We start from the raw sequence: 22,727 nt of genomic DNA, 5'->3' as shown, positions 1-22,727 counted from the left end.
GAGCAGCTGCTGAGCAGAGCAGCGGGGAATCTTTAAAAGGAGCAACCCAGCGTACATGCACTCAATCCAGAGGCGGAGTTCCTGAAGTGCCTGAAGTGATACCAAGATGTGAAAGTGGGGCAAATTGGGGCTGCCAATTGAGTGAGTACAGATGTTGAGTATTTATACTGCTATTATCGCTTATAGTTTGTAAAGTCTTTATTTTGTGATTTATAGTTTGTAAGGGTTTTATTCAGTATTAATGAGGTCAAGGGAAGAAGGACCCTAAAGTACTTAATATTATCTGATTTCAAGAGTCCTTTAAAGGTTTAATCCAAAGGAGTAAGTCATGACAGGAGAACAAATGCGTGGTTTTCTCCTCATTCCCTATGTAGGAATCCGAGAAACATTTCCAGCATTCGGGGCCAACATGGGTGCAGGAGGTGTCTCCAGCTACAGCTCCTGGAAACCAGGGTTTCAGAGCTGGAACAGTGGCTAGGAGGCAGAGAGTACCATGGTCAGCATGTATAGAGAGGTGATCACATTGCAGGCTAAGTGTCCACCAGCAGGAAGGAAATGGTTGACCACCAGGCAGAGCAAGAGGATGAAGCAGTCAGTGAAGGAATCTCCTGCGGCCATTCCCCTGAAAGACAGATGTACAGCTTTGGATACAGTTGTGGGGAGGCAGTGGCATAGTGGTATTATCGGTGGACTAGTAATCCAGAGACTCAGAGCCATGCTCTGAGGACCCAGGTTCGAATCTCACCATGGCAAATGGTGAAATTTGATTTCAGTAAAAATCTGGAATCAAAAGACTAAAAGGTGACCATGAAACAATTGTCGAGTGTCGTAAAAAACCATCTGATTCAGTAATGTCCTTTAGAGAAGAAAATCGTTCATCCTGACCTGGTCTGGTCCAGCCTGCATGTGACTCCAGATCCATAGCAATGTGGTTGATCCTTAAATGCCCTCAGGGATAAACAACAATGCTGGCACATCCAACGAAGTCTACATCCCATGAACAAAATGACCTCTCAGGGGAAAGCAGCACCAGCCAACTTTGTTGCACCTTGGTTGGCTCTGCTGCACAGGGAGGAGTAAAAAGTGCAGGAATGTAGTAGTTGTAGGGGATTCAATTGTAACAGAAATAGATAGGCCTTTCTGTGGCCATAAACGAGACTCTAGGATGGTATGTAGCCTTCCAGATGCTATGATCAAGGGTGTCTCAGAGTGGATACAGGACATTCTGGAGAGGTACCAATCGGTACCAAACACATAGGTAATTAAAAGGATGAGTTCCTAAAACCTCAATATAGGCAGTTTGGAAGCAAGTTGAAAAGCAGGACCTCAAAGGTAGTGATTCCAGAATTACTACCATTGCCACGTGTTCGTCAGAGTAGAAACAGAAGGATATATCGAATGAATACATGGCTGGAATGCTGGTGCAAGGGGGAAGGTTTCAGATTCTGGGACATTGGGAATGGTTCTGGGGGAGGTGGGAGCTGTACAAACTGCATGGGTCACACCTGCGAAGGTCCAGGATGGATGTCCTAGTGGGAATGCTTGTTAGTGTGATTGTGAAGGCTTTAGCTTAGAATGGCCGGGGGGGGCGGTGGGGGGTGACACCTAATCAGAGTGACAAGGGAAAGAGAAACAAGGACAGTAATAAAAGAACAATAAAATGCAAAAAAACGGGACATAGGGTAATCAAGGAAGAGAAGCAAATAGAGCCACATTACAAAAAAAGGTTAGGATGTTTCTAAATGGCAAAAAGGCAAGGGCACATGGGAAGAACGTGCAACACCACGCAGACAGACAGTCACCCCAGGCTGGACTTGAACCTAGGTCCCTGTCGCTGTGAGACAGCAGTGAGGACTAGAAAAGATGGGACGAAAGTTTGGATAAAGAAATGGACAAGTTGCAAAAAAACGTTTTGGATTGGGGGAAGAGTGGATTTTAGTAAAATAAGCAGCATCTGGCAAAGGTAGACTGGAGAGAGTTATTTGTGGGGAAATCTACAGAAGAGCAATGGGGTGGCGTTTATGGTAGTCACCACTGTTTGTATAATACTTGTATTTGAGGTAATACGGTAAGCCTCCTGTACTACAGGTACGGGGGTAGATTCCTACCTGCTGGTTCCGCCCAGTAGGCAGAGTATAAATGTGCGTGCACACCGAGCTGCTCCCATTTCTGGTAGCAGCTGCAGGAGGCAACACATCTCTGCTTGATAAAACCTCGATTACTCTCTACTCTCGTTTCATCGTAATTGATAGTGCATCAATTTATTAAGCAGAGATATTACAGCAATGGAACTACGCATCAAGCCTGATCGCCTACAGCTGCACCCGCAAGCAGCCAACGGCGCGTCCGGATGCGCCTACTTACACGGAAGCAATGGAGCGCCTGAAAGGACATTATATTCACCCATCAACAAACGATACGCCAGGCACCTCCTGTCCATGAGTCAGCAACTCCCTGGTGAGTCTTCAGACGATTTCTGGCGTGCCCTGCACATCCTGGTGAGGAACTGTGATTGCCAGGCATTTCGGCAGTCGAACATACTGAACTTTTAATCAGGGACGTTTTTGTTACGGGCATGGGGTCAGCGTACATCCGCCAGCGCCTATAGAAGGGGGTACCCGCGACCTTGCGGCAACCAGGCAGCTCGCAAACTCACTGACTGTTGCCTCCCATAACGTACAGTCGTACGCCCCGACTGCACGGCACCCTCATGGACATCTTGGGCCCAAACCAGCGGCTGCCCCCAGCCAACCCCAAGCCTGCGCCGCGCGGCAGCCAGCCAACCCCGGGGGCCCAAATACTATTTCTGCGGGCAGACAAAGCACCCCCGGCAACGCTGCCCGGCGCGGAGCGCAATCTGCAAGGCCTGCGGGAAGAAGGGACATTTCGCTGCGGTGTGCCAGGCCCGGTTGATCGCCGCTGTATCCAGGCTCATTGTTCCTGCACCCCCCACGAGTGACCCGTGGGCGCCATCGTCTTCCTCCCAGCAGAACACGTGTGGCCCGTGGGCGCCGCCATCTTCCTCCCATCAGACCACATGCGGCCTGTGGGCGTCGCCATCTTTAACACCGCCCGCCACATGCGGATAGTGCATCAGCATTCAAAAAGGAAATGGGGAGGATACAGACTTAACATGTTCCCTCAAGGGTAATAAGAAGGATTAACAAGCCCAGAGAATCATGGATAACTAGAGACATTCAGGACACTCTGGCTGGTAAAAACTGCAAAAATCCCAAGATATTCAACAAGTATATCAATGAGAAGAGGATAACCAGGGAAGAGTAGGGTCCATTAGGGATCAATGGGGAAACCTATGGGTGGAGCTAGAGGACATTGGTAGAGTGCTGAACGAATATTTTATGTCTATCTTCACCCAAGAGAATGAGGAGGTAGATATAGAACTCGAGGACATAGATTGTGAAATTATTGAGCAAATTACCATAGGAAGTGACAAGGTATTGGAGGTGTTGGCAGGCTTAAATGCAGACAACTCTCCAAGTCCACATGAATTGTGTCCCAGCATGCTGTGGGAAGCGAGGTGGGCGATTGCAGGGGCTCTGACCCAATTTTTTTATTCCTCTCTGGCCACGGGGGATGTGCCAGAGGATGAGAGAACAGCTAATGTGATCCCACTATTTAAGAAAGGTTGTAGAGATAAACCAAGGAACTACAGACCAGGGGCGCGATTCTCCGATATGGGCTCGATGTCCGCCGACTGGCGCCAAAAACGGCGCGAATCAGTCCGGCATCGCGCCGCCCCAAAGGTGCGAGAGTCTCCGCATCTTGAGGGGCCGAGCCCTAACCTTGAGGGGCTAGGCCCGCGCCGGACTGATTTCCGCCCCGCCAGCTGGCGGGAAAGGCCTTTGGTGCCCCGCCAGCTGGCGCAAAACTGACTTTGCCGGGCGGCGCATGCGCGGGAGCGTCAGTGGCCGCTCACGGCATCCCCGCGCATGCGCAGTGGAGGGGGTCTCTTCCGCCTCCTCCATGGTGGAGACCATGGCGAAGGCGGAAGGAAAAGAGTGCCCCCACGGCAGAGGCCCGCCCACGGATCGGTGGGCCCCGATCGCGGGCCAGGCCACCATGGGGCACACTCCGGGGCCAGATCGCCCCGCGCCCCCCCCCCCCAGGACCCCGCCCGCGCCGCCGTGTCCCGCCGTCCCAAAGGTGGTTCAATCCACGCCGGTGGGGGGCCCGCCAACCGGCGCGATTCCCGCTACCGCCGAATATCCGGTGCCGGAGAATTCGGCAACCGGCGGGGGCGGGATTCACGCCAGCCCCCGGCGATTCTCCGACCCTGTGGGGGGTCGGAGAATCCCGCCCCAGGAGTCTCACGTCAGTAGTGGGGAAACTATTGGAGAAAATTCTGAAGAAGAGAATCAATCTTCACATGGAGAGGCAAGGTTTTATCAGGTATAGTCAGCATAGCATTGTCATAATAATATTGTTCATTGTCACAAGTACACTTACATTATTATTATCACTGCAAGGAAGTTACTGTGAAAAGCCCCTAGTTGCCACATTCCAGCGCCTATTCGGGCACACAGAGGGAGAATTCAGAATGTCCAAATTACCTAGCAGAAGGATGTCATGGCTAACAAATTTGATTGCACTTTTTGAGCATGTGACCAGGTGTGTAGATGAGGGTAGTGCAGCTGATATAGTTTACATGGTTTTCAGCAAAGCCTTTGATAAGGTCCCACAGGGGAGGCTTATAAAGAAGGCAAATGCACATGGGGTTCAGGGTAACTTGATAATGTGGATTCAATGTGGTTCAGCTGTAGAAGACAGAGGGTGATGACAGGCGGCAGCTTTAGAGGCTGGAAGCCAGTGTCCAGTGGCGTACCACAGGGGTCCCTGTTGTTTGTCATTGATATAAACAACATAGAATATGATGTCGGGGTAGGATCAGTAAGTTTGCAGATGACACAAAGATTGGTTGGGTGGTTAACAGTGAGGTTGCATGTCTTGGTTTACAGGAAGATATAAACAGGATAGTCAAATGGGCAGAAAAGTGGCAAATGGAATTTAATCCTGAAAGGTGTGAGGTGATACATTTTGGAAAGAGTAATGCGACAAGGAAGTATTCAATGACGGTAGCGTAGCATAATGGATAGCACTGTTGCTTCACAGCTCCAGGGTCCCAGGTTCGATTCCCGGCTTGGGTCACTGTCTGTGTGCAGTCTGCATGTTGTCCCCGTGTCTGCGTGGGTTTCCTCCGGGTGCTCCGGTTTCCTCACACAAGTCCCGAAAGACGTGCTGTTAGATGATTTAGACATTCTGAATTCTCCCTCTGTGTACCCGAACAGGCGCTGGAATGTGGCGACTAGGGGCATTTCACAGTAACTTCATGGCAGTGTTAATGTAAGCCTACTTGTGACAATAAAGATTTATATATTGTATGAATGGTCTGACACTGGGAAGTTCCGAGGAATAAAGGGACCTTGGCATGTTTATCCATAGATCTTGGAATGCAGAGGGCACGTTAATAGGGTGGTGAAAAAGGCATATGGGACATTTGCCTTTATCAATCGAGGCATAGACTACAAAAGCAGGGAGGTCATGTTGGCGTTGTACAGAACTTTGGTGAGGCCAGAGCTGGAGGAGTGTAGAATTCTGGTCGCCACATTATTGGGAGGATTTGATTGCACTGGAAGGGGTGCAGAGGCGATCACCAGGAGGTTGCCTGGGGTGGAGCATTTAAGTTATGAAGAGAGGTTGGATAAGCTTGGGTTGTTTTCACTGGAGAGGGAAGGCTGAGGGGTGACCTGATCGTGGTGTACAAGGGGCAGCACGGTAGCACAGTGGTTAGCACAGTTGCTTCACAGCTCCAGGGACCCAGGTTCAATTCCCGGCTTGGGTCACTGTCTGTGCGGAGTCTGCACTTTCTCCCAGTGTGTACGTGGGGTTCCTCCGGGTGGTCCGGTTTTCTCCCACAGTCCAAAGATGTGCAGGTTAGGTGGATTGGCCATGCTAAATTGTCCTTAGGTTATATGGTATTACTGGTTTACGGAGATAGGGTGGAGGTGTGTGCTTAAATGGGGTGTTCTTTCTAAGAGCCGGTGCTGACTCGATGGGCCGAATGTCCTCCTTCTGCACTGTAAATTCTATAAGATTTTGAGGGGCATGGACATGGCGTATATGGAGCAGCTGTCCCTCTTATTTGAAGGGTCAGTTATGAGGGGGCACAAGTTCAAGGTGAAGGTCAAGGGGGATTTGACGATAAGCGTTTTTACCCAGAGGGTGGCGACGGTCTGCAATGCACTTCCTGGGAAGGTGGAAGAGGTGGGATGCCTCACATCCTTTAAAAAGTACCTGAATGAGCACTTGACATGTCATAACATTCAAGGCTATAGGCCAAATTCTAGCAAATGGAATTAGATTGGCAGGTCAGGTGTTTTTAATGCTTTGGTGCAGACTCGATGGGCAAAAGAGCCTCTTCTACACTGTGATTCTGTGAAAACAGTAGTATCACCCAATCGCCCCACTTAATTCACATTTTATATTTCCATTTTTCAAGAGGCTGCAGAATAATGGGACAGTTTGATGGAAAAGTGGAAATGTCCGGCTTCCATATTCCCATTGAAGCTATGTTGCTCATTTCTTGCCCATTTTTTCTTATCTGCAAGGACATTATTTCAAACAGGTGTGTGAGGGTAAATGCATCACTTTTCTGCTTCGCAGTGAGCTTCATTTAACAATAATAATCTTTATTATTGTGACAAGTAGAATAACATTAACACTGCAATGAAGTAACTGTGAAAATCCCCTAGTCACCACACTCCGGCGCCTGTTCGGGTACACAGAGGGAGAATTCAGAATGTCCAACTTACCTAACAGCACGTCTTTCGCGACTTGTGGGAGGAAACAGGAGCACGCGGAGGAAACCCACGCAGACACGGGGAGAAAGGGCAAACTCCACATAGACAGTGACCCAAGCCGGGAATCGAACCTGGGACCTGAGTGCAGTGAAGCAACAGTGCTAACCACTTAGGTTGGAGACTTGGGAAGAGAAATGGCAAATGGAGTTTAATCCAGACAAATGAGTTACCGGCGTTTGAAGGACACACTGGTTGGAAAATTGGAATTAGAGTGTTGTAGTTGTATATCTGAACCACGTCCATTGAACGATGACTTACTACTAATAATGTAATTTACTGATCCCGGACTATAATTTTGCTCCACATTATAATTTTATGGGGCATGGCGACACTCACAAAGTTTTATCAAGTTATTATTCTTTATATTCTAGCTGGAAATTAATGAGCTATTTCTTCATTTGATTGCTCACAACTGAACTCTGAAGATCAATTATGGTTCAAGCCCATTAGGATAGAAAGATGTTGAAACCTAAGGCACCAATTCCAACCAAACATAAAGATTACAATGGTGGTGGTGAACCAATCACCTTGGTTTTGTCTGAAGACCAAATGCTGGCATTAGTTAATTACTGATAGCAAATTTCATATTCTAACCACTCTGTGTAAATTAATTCACCCTGAACCTCCTAACAATTTTTTGGGTGACCCCCTTATATTTTAGTCTCCCAACAGGTGGAAATATCGTCTCCAAAATTTACATTATCATAGAATCATAGAATTTACAGTGCCGAAGGAGGCCATTCGGCCCATCAAGTCTGCACTGGCTCTTGGAAAGAGCACCCTACTTAAGCCTATGCCTCCCCCCTATCCCTGTAACCCAGTAACCCCACCTCACATTTTATTTTTGGACACTAAGGGCAATTTATCATGGCCAATCCACCTAACCTGCACATCTTTGGACTGTGGGAGGAAACAAGAGCACACGGTTGAAACACTCGCAGACACGGGGAGAACGCGCAGACTCCGCACAGACAGTGACCCAGGCCTGGAATTGAACCTGGGACCCTGGAGCTGTGAAGCAACTGTGCTAACCACTATGGTACCGTGCTGCTCTTTCATAATAATAAGGAACTTAATGATGTCACTGTTGTGTTCTTTGTTTTTGTTCTTTCAGGATGGTGAAGGTTGTTGTGTTAACAAAGAACAAGCAGTGTTTAACAAACAAAGCTAATTTATTACACTATACTGAATTAGATTTGAACATATTACTAAGGAATTAGTTATGTAAAGATTACACTGCACATCTACAATGCTAAACTACGATATCAGTTAAGCTATCTCACACCTACTCTGTCTCTACTTCTCTTGCTCTCTCCCACTCTCTCCCAGAAGTCGAGGCATTTGATAATTATATCCTATTGTTGCTAACTTTCTCCTTGGTTCAATTGCTCTGTTTTATTACCTTTGTTCTCGAGTCGCCAGGTATCGTTATGATACGGCCACGAGGTTCAAGTCTGAGTAATGATCAATAATCCAATACACCAATTAGTAAGATTTTAATCAAAGCACATTTATTATACACAGTAATCGCTACTCATGCACAAATTCTACGTCTAAGCTACTTCTACAACTAACAGGCCTATACTTAACTTCGGACTGGCCCACCAGGTCAGGGGAACAAATGGCCTGTCGTTCGTGTTCTGAGTCTGCGGGATTTGAAGTTGGTACGGATTGGTAGCTAGGAGCGCCTATCTCATAGCGAGCATTGAATTAAGACTTACTGTGTTCGGGAGTCACTGCACCGGTCACGGTCAATGTTGGTTCGTGTTGCTGGGTGACCCTGGCAGGACGCAGAGGTGAAGAGCTGCTGAAGAGAGCGATTTGAACTTGGGGCTTAACTCTTATAGTCCCCAGGGGCTTCCCGCCTTTCGGGGCGGACCCTGTACCTGATCCCAAGTGATTGGACTTTGTCCCAATCGCTTGGTTCGATTTTCTCCAATACTTGAGCGGTTCCCTGATCAATGGGCGGTCTCGAGGTGCTCGTTCACCTCCTTTGTGTTGGCTCCTGCTGGCGCCGAGGAGTCTGGCTTTGCTTTGTGTGTCCAAAATGTTACTTATTGTTCCCGGGGATTGCTGATGGTCGCTGGTATCGATGTTGTCTGGCCTTTGCAGAGATAAATACACAGCAAACCTGCAGCTGCTGGTTTCTGTCTTGTTGGCTGACTTTTCCATCAGCCTTTGCCGTTCACCATTTTAAATCGGGAGTTGGCCAATTTAGGTGGCTACACTATTTATATGGTTGCTTTATAACACCATCTAGTGACTAGAGTAGTAACATTACATTAACCCTTTATGTACTCTACAATATCCACATATTGTGACACTCACTCCCAGCCTTCCCTTTTCTAAATAGTCCGTTCAATCTTTCCTGACGGCATACAGTGCACCCAAATTGCAACACCCATCCCCCCCAAATCTTCAGGGCCATCTAATTTCTAAACTGCTGTGTCCAGGTCCAAAGTCACCTCTCTGGTTCTATACAGTTCTGTAGAATGAAGCAGAACCAATGCATCAGTCATGAGGTATTTTTTGAAAAGATGCTTCTGACTTGTATTAAATCCAATGTTATTGAGATTGATGCGTTTGGTATTGAACTGGATCCTATGTACGAGGATGAACCAAGTTTGGACATTCTGGAATTCAAGACTCCTCTTCAGCAAGTTAAGAAATTTTCAAACCTTATAGCTAATCTTCAAGCAAACCTAATGTGGTAGATTATTGATGAGAAGAAAGTGTCCTCAGGAAGAAATCATGGGTGTTTGCAGGTCAAATAAACCTCACTTTCAGCTGAAGCCCCAGACTAAAAGATGGACCACATACCTCCACTGCATTTTTAATTTGTGCCTTCACAATTTCGCTTATTTGTCCATCAAATGTAAAGGCAATACTCTCAGTCTAGCTCTTTTCAAAGAAAAACATGAGGCAGTCATACAAACGTCAAAGAGTTCTCCGATGGCACCATTCTGAAATATGTTAACTGTTCTATGCAAGTTATGTAGTGGAACCTCTCAGAGAGATGTTGGTCTCAATTCATTGTCACTTAGCATCGTGAGATAATAGGTGATATAAAAGGAGGCTAAGGCCTAACAAACATATTTCCTTACACCCAACAATCTGAAGATTTTGACCAGGTTACAAAGGTGAAGGATTAACTTAATTACCTAGTGCACTGTTACACAAAAAATGATTATGTGAGCAATGCATTTTGACAAGGAAGCTTCTGCATGCTCTTAACAAGATCCCGCACGGGAGACTGATAAAGAAAGTAAGAGCCCATGGGATCCAGGGAAATTTGGCAAATTGGATTCAAAATTAGTTTGGTGGTAGGAGGCAGAGGGTGTTGGTCAAAGATTATTTATATGACTGGAATCCTGTGTCCAGTAGTTTACCACAGGGATCGGTGCTGGGTCACTTGCTGTTTGTAGTACACATTAATGATCTAGATGCAAATATGGGAGGTATGATCTATAAGTTCGCAGATGATACGATAATTGGTGATGTGGTAGATGGTGAGGAGGAAAGCCTTAGATTACAGGATGATATAGATGGGTTGGTCAGATAGGCAGATTATGCCAAATGAAACGTGTGAGGTGAAGCATTTTGGGAGGACTAACAAGGCAAGGGAGTCATGATGTGGAGCTGCCGGCATTTGACGGGGGTGGGCACAGTAAGAAGTCTTACAACACCAGGTTAAAGTCCAACAGGTTTGTTTGGAGTCACTAGCTTTCGGGCCGCAGCTCCTGCATCAGCTGAGTGGTGTGTTCCACAAACACATAGAGACAAAGTCAATGTTGCAAGATGATACTTCGAATGTGAGTCTTTGCAGGTAATTAAGACTTTACAGGTCCACCTGTGCCAATGGAGAGAGGGATAATCACAGGTTAAAGAGGTGTAAATTGTCTCAAGCCAGGACAGTTGGTAGGATTTCACAAGCCCAGGCCAGATGGTGGGGTGTGAATGTAATGAGACATGAATCCAACGTTCCGGTTGAGGCAAGGGTGTACAGGCAGGATGCTAGGAAGTGTAGAGGACCAGTCTGATTTCGGGGTGCATGTCCAAAGACCCCTGAAGGCAGCAGGACAGGTCGATGGGATGGTTCATAACATGGGATATTTTCCTTTATTAGCCGAGGCATAGAATACAAGAGCAGGGAGGTTATGATGGAGCTGAACCAAATGCTCGCCAGGCTACATCTAGAGTGCTGTGTGCAGCTCTGATCACCACACAAAGGAAAGATGTAATTGCACTAGAAATGCTGTAGAGTTGATTCAAAGGATGTTGCCTGGGCTGGAGCATTTCAGCTGGAGTTATGAAGAGAGTCTCGATAGGCGTGGTTGTTTTCCTTGGAACAGAGAAAGCTAAGGAGGGAACTCTAAGGATAGGGGGTTAAGTGGAGGCTTAAGTGGGTCGGTGCAGGCTCGATGGGCTGAGTGGCCTCCTTCTGCACTCTATGTTCTGTGTTCTATGAACTGAGTGAAGTGTACAAAATTATGAAGGACATAGATAGGGGGTTGGAATCTCTGAGCCTCCGTGCCGAAATCGCCATCGGCGCGGGGGTGAAGAGTGGGCATTTACGGCGAAATCCGGAGAATTGCCGTGAATCGCGCGCATGCAGTCTACGCGGTGAAGGCAGGGGACTATTGACAGAGGCCCCCGCGGTGATTCTCCAAGTGTAACTGGCCAAGTTCCCGATGGCGTGGGTCTCTCATGGTCTCACCCGTCGGGAAGTCGGCGTGACGGCTATGGACTCAGTCCGCGGCCTCCCTCGTGGGGAGGTGGGGGGGGGGAATCCTTCACCGGGCGAGCCCTCATGGACAGCCGGGACAGGGATCAGGCGGCACCGATCCACGGGCGCGCACGATCTCGGGGGGGACCCACGTTACTGGTGCTGGTCCGCGGTCTGAGTCCGCCATGTCCCATGTGGCGGCGTTTCTTAACGAAAGTCCAGAGTGAAACACCCGCGTTTTGACGCTTGCGTGGGGATATAGCCCCATTATTGGAGAATCCCACCCGGATATTTAGAGGGGATTTGAAGAAAATCTGTTTCACCCCAGGCGATGGTGGGAATCTGGAATTTACAGCCTAAAAGGATGGTAGAGGTGAGAATCATCAAATCATTTAAGAAGCATTTATTTGCGCACCTGAAACATCATAGCATACCGGATTATAGACAAAGGGGGCGATTCTCCAATATGGAGTCCAAGTGTTCATGCTGCCGTGAACGCCGTCACGTTTCATGACGGCGCGAACCGGGCCCGGGTATGACTGATTCTGGCTCCACGGCGCTGGAGCGGTTCACGCCGCTCCAGCCTCCTTTCGCGGTGCCAAATGGGCGCCGCGCCCAACCTGCGCATGCGTGGGGGACTTCTTTAGCATGCCGGCTCCGACTCAACATGGCGTTGGTGTTCAGGGGCCGGCCGCACCAGAAAGTAGGCGGGGGGGAGGGGGGGGGGAAAAGAGGCCGGCCCGCCGATCGGTGGGCCCTCATTGGAGGTCAGACTCCATCGGAGGGCCCCCCCTGGTGAAGGAACCCCCCCCCCCCCAGGTCACCCCCCGACCAGGGGTGAACGGCGCCGGTGGGACTCTGTCGTATCCGCGCGGCACCTCGGCCCATTCGGGCCGGAGAATCGGCGGCCCCGCCGATTCCAGCAGCCCGTGGCCGGTGGGGCTCGGAGAATCGCCCCCGAAGTGCTGGAAAATGAGATTAGAATAGGTTTTTGATGGCTGGCACAGTCACAATGGGCTCTAGGGCCTCATTTTGTGCTGTATAAATTATGACTCCATGACAATCAATGTTCACCTTGCTAAACTTCACTTTCACATTGAAGAGACAAAATGCAGAAAGAGTTAGGCTCAGAACCATTTCTAGCAAATGTTGTTTCTTACCTTCATATCTGTTTCATTAACAGTGGCATTTACAGTTGAAATTTGTGTCAGAATGGTTACCACAGCTTCAACATTGCCAGGGGTGTTTACGTTGACCACATCTGTGGCATTGGATAATTGGTCAAGAAGATTTGAAAAAGTATTCTCCAACTTGGTGGAATTTACCTCCTGAAAAGTGAAATTAGAACTGATTACAGGAACATATAAAACTGATGGACTGGAAAAGACAAACAGGTAAATTGCGTACAATCCATTGATTCACGGTGCAACTATCACAATTGCAGTGCACCCTCCATTCTCACCAACAGTCACATAATCCATTGGAATAGCTTTCTAAAAACTCTATGGAAATTCAGGGAGATTAATCTGGTAAATTCCTCTCTGGCTCACAAATGCACAAAGTAATCAAAATAAGTTTCAGGAGAAACAGCGAGTATAAGACACATTATCCAATATTCCACCTTCCTTTGTCTGTTATGATGCACGATCAATGACCACTAAAGCGAGGTTGTAGTCCAACTGAAGGCTTTAATAAGCTAGATGTGTCCCCCAGCAGCTCAGGTACAGAATGAGGGCTGCTGGGGCGGCACGGGTTCTTATACCCCGCCTATCAGGTTGGAGCCATTATACACTCTAGCCAATAGAAAGCATACAGTTTCCACCAATGGTGCTTTAGCCTGTCAGGTACCTTAATACCTATAATACCACATTCACCCCCTGTTAAAAAAAGGGTCCGGCGGGGGTGGTGGCCAGAAACTACAAAACATAACATGGTATAATTAGTTATGGAGGTACCGTAATACCTCCGTACAGTGTTTAGTAACTATTTACAAGTCTGGTAGCTATGTACATTTGATGGTTTATATTTACAGATTACAGTTAAAATGAAGCAATCAGTCGATCGGGGTCCCTGGTCATCCTCTGTGATTGTCGGAGCCTCGGTGGTGACTCCGGTGGAGGCTCGGACGTCTGTGACTCCAGGAGCATGGCTTCGATCTCCATGGCAGCTTCGTCACCCCTAGACGGCGCTGGTGGGGAAAACGGCTGACCTTGGAAGGGAGCGTCTGCGGGGGGAGTCAGTGGGTGGGGGGGGCCCAGACAGGGGCGGCGGAAGGACCGATCCTCCTGTAAGGTGCTGCGGTGGAGGGGAGGGTGGGACTGATGGCTGGAATGTGCGTGGAGTTCCGGCGGGTGCCAGGTCCCATAGGGAGACCATATCTTGTCGGCAGTCGGGGTACGCCACGTAGGCATAATGCGGGTTAGCATGGAGCAGATGGACCCTCTCGACCAACGGGTCCGAATGTTTTCGGAGCAGGATGGGTCCGGGTTCTGCCAGCCAGGTCGGAAGCGAGATCCCACAGGAGGACTTCCTGGGGAAGACAAGGAGACGTTTGTGAGGTGTCTGATTGGTGGTCGTACAAAGCAGAAACCGGATGGAGTGGAGGGCACCCGGGAGGACTTCTTGCCAGCAGGAGACTGGGAGGTTCCTGGACCGTAGGGCCAGTAGGACGGTCTTCCAGACCTTCCGTTCTCCCTCTCTACCTGCCCGTTACCCCGGGGGTTGCAACTGGTCGTACTGCTCGAGGCCATGCCCTTGCTGAGCAGGAATTGACGCAGTTCGTCGCTCATAAAGGAGGACCCCCTATCACTGTATATGTAAGCGGGGAACCCGAACAGTGCAAAGATGCTATGGAGGGCCTTGATGACGGTGGTGGCGGTCGTGTCGGGGCAGGGGATGGCGAATGGGAACCGGGAGTACTCGTCAATCACATTCAGGAAGGACGTGTTGCGGTCGGTGGAGGGGAGGGGACCTTTGAAGTCCATGCTGAGGCGTTCAAAGGGACGGAAAGCCTTTATCAGGTGCGCTCTCTCTGGCCGGTAGAAGTGCGGTTTGCACTCCGCGCAGATTTGGCAGTCCCTGGAGGCAGTCCTGACCTCCTCAATGGAGTAGGGCAGGTTGCGGGTCTTGACAAAATGGAAAAAGCGAGTGACCCCCGGGTGGCAGAGGTTCTCGTGGAGGGCTCGGAGGCGGTCCACTTGTGCGGTGGCACATGTGCTTCGGGACAGGGCATCAGGAGGCTCGATTAGCTTAAGGGACGATACAAGCTCTAACAGTTATAGGTGGAGAGTTCGATCCTCCACCGCAAGATCATTATCGAACAAGAAAGCAACCGACCGTTGGTCAGTGAGGAGAGTGAATCTCCTGCCGGCCAGGTAATGCCTCCAATGTCGCACAGCTTCTACTATGGCCTAGGCCTCCTTTTCGACTGAGGAGTGGCGGATTTCGGAAGCATGGAGGGTACAGGAGAAGAAGGCCATGGGTCTGCCCGTTTGGTTGAGGGTGGCCTCCAGAGCTACGTCGGACGCATCGCTCTCGACCTGGAAGGGGAGGGACTCGTCGATGCCGTGCTTCGTGTACATTGCAATGTCTGCTTTGATGCGGCTGAAGGCCTGGCAGGCCTCTATCGACAGGGGAAAAGCTGTGGATTGGATCAGGGGACGGGCCTTATCCGCGTAGTTGAAGACCCACTGAGCGTAGTAGCTAAAAATCCCAAGGCAGACTTTCAGGGCCTTGGAGCAGTGGGGGAGGGGGAACTCCATAAGGGGGCACATGCGTTCAGGGTCGGGGTCTATAACTCCATTTCGCACGACGTAGCCGAGAATGCCTAGACGGTCGGCGCTAAACACGCATTTATCCTTATTGTATGTTTGGTTAAGGATCTTTGCGGTCTGGAGAAATCTCCGGAGCTTGGTGTCGTGGTCCTGCTGGTTGTGGCCGCAGATGATGACATTATCGAGATACGGGAATGTTGCCCGTAAACCGTACCGGTCAACCATTCGGTCCATCTCGCGCTGGAAGACCGAGACCCCGTTGGTGACACCAAAGGGAACCCTTAAGAAGTGGTAGAGCCTCCCGTCTGCCTCGAAGGCAGTGTATTTGCGGTCACTAATGCGGATGGGGAGCTGGTGGTCTTGAGATCCACCGTGGAGAAGACCTTATAATGCGCGATCCTGTTTACCAGGTCGGATATGCGGGGGAGAGGGTACGCGTCCAGCTGCGTAAACCTGTTGATGGTCTGACTGTAGTCGATGACGATCCTATGCTTCTCCCCGGTCTTTACCACCACTACTTGAGCTCTCCAGGGACTGTTACTGGCTTCACTGACCCCTTCCCTCAGCAGCCTTTGCACCTCTGACCTAATAAAGATCCGGTCCTGGGCACTGTGGCGTCTGCTCCTGGTGGCGACGGGTTTGCAATCCGGGGTGAGGTTCGCAAACAGGGAAGGCGGGTCGACCTTAAGGGTCACGAGGCCGCAGACAAGGAGGGGGGTATAGGGCCGCCGAATTTGAAAGTTAGACTTTAGGTTGCACTGGAAGTCTAAACCTAGGAGTGTAGCCGCGCAGAGGTGGGGACGGACGAAGAGCCAGTAATTTTAAACTCCTTTCCCTGGACTGTGAGGTTTGCTACACAAAACCCCTTTATCTCCACTGAGTGGGAACCGGAAGCCAGAGAGATTTTTTGATTAATGGGGTGGATGAGGAGGGAACAGCGCCTTACCGTGTCGGGGTGTATGAAGCTCTCCGTGCTCCCAGATTCGATTAGGCAGGATGTCTCGTGCCCGTTGATGAATATGGTGGTCGTAGCGGTTGAGAGTGTTCGAGGCCGAGACTGATCCAGAGTCACCGAAGCTAATCGCAGCAGTTGAGACTTCTCTTCGGGCAATGCGTGGTCAGCCGAGCTGGGGTCCTGGGTGTTCATCGAAGATGGCGGCTCCCATTGGTCGCACATGGGTGGGTGGGGAAGAACGTAGAGATGGAAATTTTTGACCTCCCTTCCCTGGACTGTGAGGTTTGCTACACAAAACCCCTTTATCTCCACTGAGTCTGAACCGGAAGCCAGAGAGATTTTTTGATTAATGAGGAGGAGGGAACAGTGCCTTACCGTGTCGGGGTGTATGAAGCTCTCCATGCTCCCAGAGCCGGTTAGGCAGGACGTCTCGTGCCCGTTGATGAAAACGGTCGTCGTAACGGTTGAGAGTGTTCGAGGCCAAGACTGATCCAGAGTCACCGAGGCCAATCGCAGGAGTTGAGAGTTCTGTTCGGGCAGTGTATGGTCAGCCGAGCTGGGGTCCTGGGGGTTCATCCAAGATGGCGTCTCCCATTGGTCGCACATGGCCGGGGGTGCACAAAATGGTCGGCGCCCATCCCTCCAACGTGGCATTCGCAGAACAAGATGGCGGCGCCCGGGGTCCGCACGTGGCACTGGTATATGGGATGGCAGCGACCGCTGGCCGCACGGGACCCATGGAGAAGTTTGTGGTTGCGGTCTGCATTCGCCGCTGCAGACCGCGGTCACTGGTGGGGCCTGACATACCCCCATAAAATGCCGCTTTTTGCCGCATCCCTTGCAGGTGGATGCGCGGGCCGGGCAGCGCTGGCGGGGGTGCTTGGCCTGCCCGCAAAAGTAGCAGCGGGGCCTCTCGGGGTTGCCGGGCCGCCTTGCAGCGCAGGCCTGTGGGGGAACGGGGGAAGTCTCGGGGTCGGCCGCGGCGGGGTTCCACACTGCCCAGCGGGCTGCCGCGCGGTCGGGAACGTAAGCGCGGCCATTCCTGGAGGTCACGTCCAGGGGGCCTGCAAGGGCCCGTGCGTCCCTGAGACCCAGGGTGTCCTTCTCCAACAGGCGCTGGCGGATTTGTGACGATAGCATACCTGCCACGAAAGCGTCCCGGACTAAGAGTTCTGTGTGCTCGCTCGCCGAAACTTGCGGGCAGCCGTAGTTTCTTCCCAGCATCAGGAGTGCGTGGTAGAATTCCTCCAACGATTTCCCAGGGGTTTGTCGCCTTGTTACAAGCAGGTGCCGGGCGTAGACCTGGTTTACCTGGCAAATATAGTGTCCTTTTAGCAGCTCTATTGCTGCATCGAAGTCTTCTGCTTCCTCGATGAGGGTGTAAATCTCCGGGCTCACCCTTGAGTGCAGGACATGCAGTTTCTGCTCTCCCGTGGGTGCGTTTTCGGCCGTCTCAAGATACCCTTTAAAGCACGCCAGCTAGTGCTTAAAGATTGCCGCTGAGTTCGCCGCGTGGGGGCTAAGTTGCAGACACTTCGTCTTGATTCGGATCTCCATCCTTTCTTCTTAAAATTCTAGCTTATTAAATTGATGCACGATCAATGACCACTAAAGCGAGGTTGCAGTCCAACTGAAGGCTTTAATAAGCTAAATGTTTCCCCCAGCAGCTCAGGTACAGAATGAGGGCTACTGGGGCGGCACGGGTTATTATACCCCACCTATCAGGGCGGAGCTATTATACACTCTAGCCAATAGAAAGCATACAGTTTCCACCAACGGTGCTTTAGCCTGTCAGGTACCGTAATAGCTATAATACCACATGTTACAATATCAGTTAGAGACAAAAATTCACCCCTTTCAAATACAAACAAAGAACAAAAGAGAAGTACAGGAACAGGCCCTTCAGCCCTCCAAGCCTGCGCCAACCATGCTGCCCATCTAACCTAAAACCTCTACACTTCCCAGGCCCATATCCCTCTATTCCCATCTTATTCATGTATTTGTCGCAACGCCCCTTAAATGTCACTATCGTACCTGCTTCCACCACCTCCTCTGGCAGTGAGTTCCAGGCACCCACTACCCTCTGTTTAAAATATTTCCCTTGTTCATCTCCTTGAAACTTTGCCCTTCGCAACTTAAACCTATGTCATTGAGTAATTGACTCTTCCACCCTGGGAAAAAGCTTCTGACTATCCACTTTGTCCATGACCCTCATTATTTTGCAGCCTTCTATCAGGTCACTCCCTCAACCTTCGTTGTTCGAATGAGAAAAAAACGAGTTTATCCAAACTCTCCTCATAGCTAATGCCCTTCATACTAGGCAAAATCCTGGTAAGTCTCTTCTGTACCCTCTCCAAAGCCTCCACATCCTTCTGGTAGTGTGGCGACCAGAATTGAACACTATACTCCAAATGTGGCCTAACTAAGGTTCTGTACAGCTGCAGCATGACTTGGCTATTTTTTATACTCACTGCCCAGGCTGATGAAGGCCAGCATGTCATAAGCTTTCTTGACTACCTTCTCCACCTGAGTTGGCACTTTCAGTAACCTGTGGACCTGCACACCCAGATCCTGCTGCCTGTCAATACTTTTAAGAGTTCTGCCATTTACTGTATATTTCCCACCAAAATTCATTACCTCACATGCAGAGTTAGCTGGCAATGAATCTGCACTCACTCTGCATGTGGCCAATTTTCTGCAAAGATCTGTCCTCCTCTATGAAAGGAAAAACTCCCTGATACCTGGGCTACTTCTATTTTTTATAAATTATATGTTTATCCCCTTCTTCTCCCTAATCTATCGAATTCACAGACAAGTTTGTCTGCACATACTGGTGGAGGGAGTGTCATGATTGCAGCTGATGTAACGTCTGAGCAGGTCAGATCCCAGGATGGAACCGGCTTGATAGATCCAAGCTTTTAATTTTTCTTTAGGTATGTGGAGTGAGGCTACTGAATAGAGTCACAGGAGCTAGCTGATGAACTTTTAACAAAAGATTAAAACATGTAATAGACCAAAGATTAACTATTTTACACTACTTCTTCATCCCACTATACCTTTACTTTGTAAGGATAACACAAGTTACACAATGCACCTTATACTCTAGTGTTCTCAGTAAGTACACAGTCCATGTAATCCAATAGGCTAAATGTGGTTGTGGCGCACAAAGACTCCGTGAGACAAATAGAGTGAAGTCGATGAGGCTTTATTAAGCGTGAATGTTCCCCAGCAGCCCGATAGTAAACTGGCCTGCGGGGGAAAGGCACCGGCTTCTTATACTTCGCCTTCAGGGCGGAGTATGAGGTCAACGGCCAACCAGGACCCGGGATCTGTCAGCCAATGACATTAGGGCTTCCAGTCCCACATGACCCCCAATACATACTACCACATTCACCCCTTGTCAAAAATGAACCCGGCGGGGTGATGCTTCGTATGGTGGTAAGGGTTTACAGTACTGGTCCTGGGAGGATAGAACAGTTACATGGTAGTACCGTATTGGACAGTATCGTCCTGTTACAACTATTTACAGAGGATATAGGAAAAACAAAATGTTCATTGGACAGTCCATCTTTGTTTTACATCGACGCCACGAGTCGGTCGGGCGGTCTGGTCGTCCGTGTCGATCGCCTCGGCCCCGGCGGTGGTGGTGGTGCTTGTACCAGCGTTGTCGCCTCCGGGAGCCGCACGGTTTCAGCTGTCGGTGCAAAGGGGAGGGGGACTGATCCTCCTGGGAAGGGGGCGGTCGCGGGGTGCGGCGGTGGCAGGAAGGGGGGCGGTTGGGTTGATGGTGCCGGGGGGGTGTGCGTGGTGCCGGCGGGCGCTAGATCCCGCAGGGAGACCGTGTCCTGTCGGCCGTCGGGGTACTCCACGTAGGCGTACTGGGGGTTTGCGTGGAGGAGGTGAACCCTTTCGACCAACGGGTCCGCCTTATGTGCCCGCACGTGCTTTCGGAGCAGGATGGGTCCTGGGGCCACCAGCCAGGTCGGCAGCGACGTTCCAGAGGAGGACCTCCTAGGGAAGACAAGGAGACGCTCGTGAGGCGTTTGATTAGTGCTCGTACATAATAACGACTGGATGGAATGGCGAGCGTCCGGGAGGACCTCCTGCCACCGTGAAACTGGGAGATCCCTGGACCGTAGGGCCAGTAGGACGGCCTTCCAGACCGTGCCGTTCTCCCTTTCTACTTGCCCGTTCCCCCGGGGGTTGTAGCTGGTCGTCCTGCTTGAAGCTATACCCTTGCTGAGCAGGAACTGGCGCAGCTCGTCACTCATGAAAGAGGACCCCCTGTCGCTGTGGACGTATGCGGGGTAACCGAACAGTGTGAATATGCTGTTCAGGTCTTTAATGACTGTGGCCGCGGTCATGTCGGAGCAGGGAATGGCAAAAGGGAAGCGGGAGTATTCGTCCACTACATTAAGGAAATACGCGTTGCGGTCGGTGGAGGGGAGGGGCCCTTTGAAATCGAGACTGAGGCGTTCAAAGGGACGGGAAGCCTTAATCAGGTGCGCTCCATCTGGCCTGAAAAAATGCGGTTTGCATTCTGCGCAGATGTGGCAGTCTCTTGTGACTGTACGGACCTCCTCTAAGGAGTATGGGAGATTGCGGGACTTGATGAAGTGGTAAAACCGAGTGACCCCCGGGTGGCAGAGGTCCTCGTGGAGGGCTTGGAGGCGGTCAATTTGTGCGTTGGCACATGTCCCGCGGGATAGGGCATCAGACGGCTCGTTCAGCTTTCCGGGCCGGTACAAGATCTCATAGTTGAAGGTGGAGAGTTCGATCCTCCACCGCAAGATCTTGTCGTTCTTGATCTTGCCCCGCTGTGCATTATCGAACATGAAGGCTACCGACCGTTGGTAGTGAGGAGAGTGAATCTCCTGCCGGCCAGGTAATGCCTCCAATGTCGCACAGCTTCCACTATGGCTTGGGCTTCCTTTTCCACTGAGGAGTGGCGGATTTCTGAGGCGTGGAGGGTTCGGGAGAAGAAGGCCACGGGTCTGCCCGCTTGGTTAAGGGTAGCCGCGAGAGCTACGTCAGAGGCGTCGCTCTCGACCTGGAAGGGGAGGGACTCGTCGATGGCGCGCATCGTGGCCTTTGCGATGTCTGCTTTGATGCGGCTGAAAGCCTGGCAAGCCTCTGTCGACAGCGGGAAAGTCGTGGTCTGTATTAGGGGGCGGGCCTTGTCTGCGTACTGGGGGACCCACTGGGCGTAGTATGAAAAGAACCCCAGGCAGCGTTTCAGGGCTTTTGGGCAGTGCGGGAGGGGAAATTCCATGAGTGCGCGCATATGTTCGGGGTCGGGGCCTATTATCCCATTGCGCACTATGTAGCCCAGAATGGCTAGCCGATCGGTGCTAAAAACGCACTTGTCCTCGTTGTACGTGAGGTTCAAGGCTTTGGCAGTCTGGAGGAATTTTTGGAGGTTGGCGTCGTGGTCCAGCTGATCGTGGCCGCAGATGGTTACATTGTCGAGGTACGGGAACGTGGCCCGTAACCCATGTTGATCAACCATTCGGTCCATTTCCCGTTGGAAGACCGAGACGCCGTTTGTGACGCCAAAAGGGACCCTTAGGAAGTGGTATAATCGCCCGTCTGCCTCGAAGGCTGTGTACTTGCGGTCACTTGGGCGGATGGGGAGCTGATGGTAGGCGGACTTGAGGTCCACGGTGGAGAAGACTTTATACTGGGCAATCCGATTGACCATGTCGGATATGCGGGGGAGAGGGTACGCGTCTAGTTGTGTGTACCCGTTGATGGTCTGGCTATAGTCAATGACCATCCTTTGTTTCTCCCGTCTTCACTACTACCACCTGCGCTCTCCAGGGACTATTGCTGGCCTGGATTATGCCCTCCTTTAGTAGCCGCTGGACTTTGGAGCGAATGAAGGTCCGGTCCTGTGCGCTGTACCGTCTGCTCCTAGTGGCGACGGGTTTGCAATCCGGGGTGAGGTTCGCAAACAAGGACGGGGGTTGCACCTTGAGGGTGGCGAGGCCGCAGATAGTGAGTGGGGGTATGGGGCCGCCGAATTTAAACGTAAGGCTCTGTAGGTTACATTGAAAATCTAAGCCCAGCAAGGTGGGGGCACAGAGTTGGGGAAGGACGTTAAGTTTGTAGTTTTTGAATTCCCTCCCCTGTACCGTTAGGGTAACTATGCAGAATCCCTGGATCTGTACGGAGTGGGATCCTGCAGCTAGGCAAATCTTTTGTGCGCTGGGGAAGGTAGTTAAGGAACAGCGTCTTACCGTGTCGGGATGTATAAAACTTTCCGTGCTCCCGGAGTCGACGAGGCATGGCGTCTCGTGGCCGATAATTAGGACCGTTGTCGTCGTCGTCTGGAGAGTCCGGGGCCGAGCCTGATCGAGTGTAACCGAAGCGAGCCGCGGTTGTAGTAGTGGGGT

General features: G+C 50.7%; 1 protein-coding gene across 2 annotated transcripts in view; it reads right to left on the bottom strand.

The window, feature by feature from the left end:
- LOC140410702 (adhesion G-protein coupled receptor F1-like) overlaps nucleotides 1-22,727 on the bottom strand; it is a 540,253-nt gene that overhangs the window by 12,029 nt on the left and 505,497 nt on the right. For both annotated transcript variants that reach the window (XM_072499141.1, XM_072499142.1), the window contains one exon: nucleotides 12,765-12,932. In XM_072499141.1, the coding sequence (XP_072355242.1) occupies nucleotides 12,765-12,932 (168 nt within the window). The remainder of the gene's footprint in view (nucleotides 1-12,764; nucleotides 12,933-22,727) is intronic.

The sequence above is a fragment of the Scyliorhinus torazame genome, chromosome 4 (assembly GCF_047496885.1).
Source record: "Scyliorhinus torazame isolate Kashiwa2021f chromosome 4, sScyTor2.1, whole genome shotgun sequence".
Taxonomy (NCBI): domain Eukaryota; kingdom Metazoa; phylum Chordata; class Chondrichthyes; order Carcharhiniformes; family Scyliorhinidae; genus Scyliorhinus; species Scyliorhinus torazame.
Note: the sequence above shows the minus strand (reverse complement) of the source record. Positions and strands in the feature narration are given on the sequence as shown.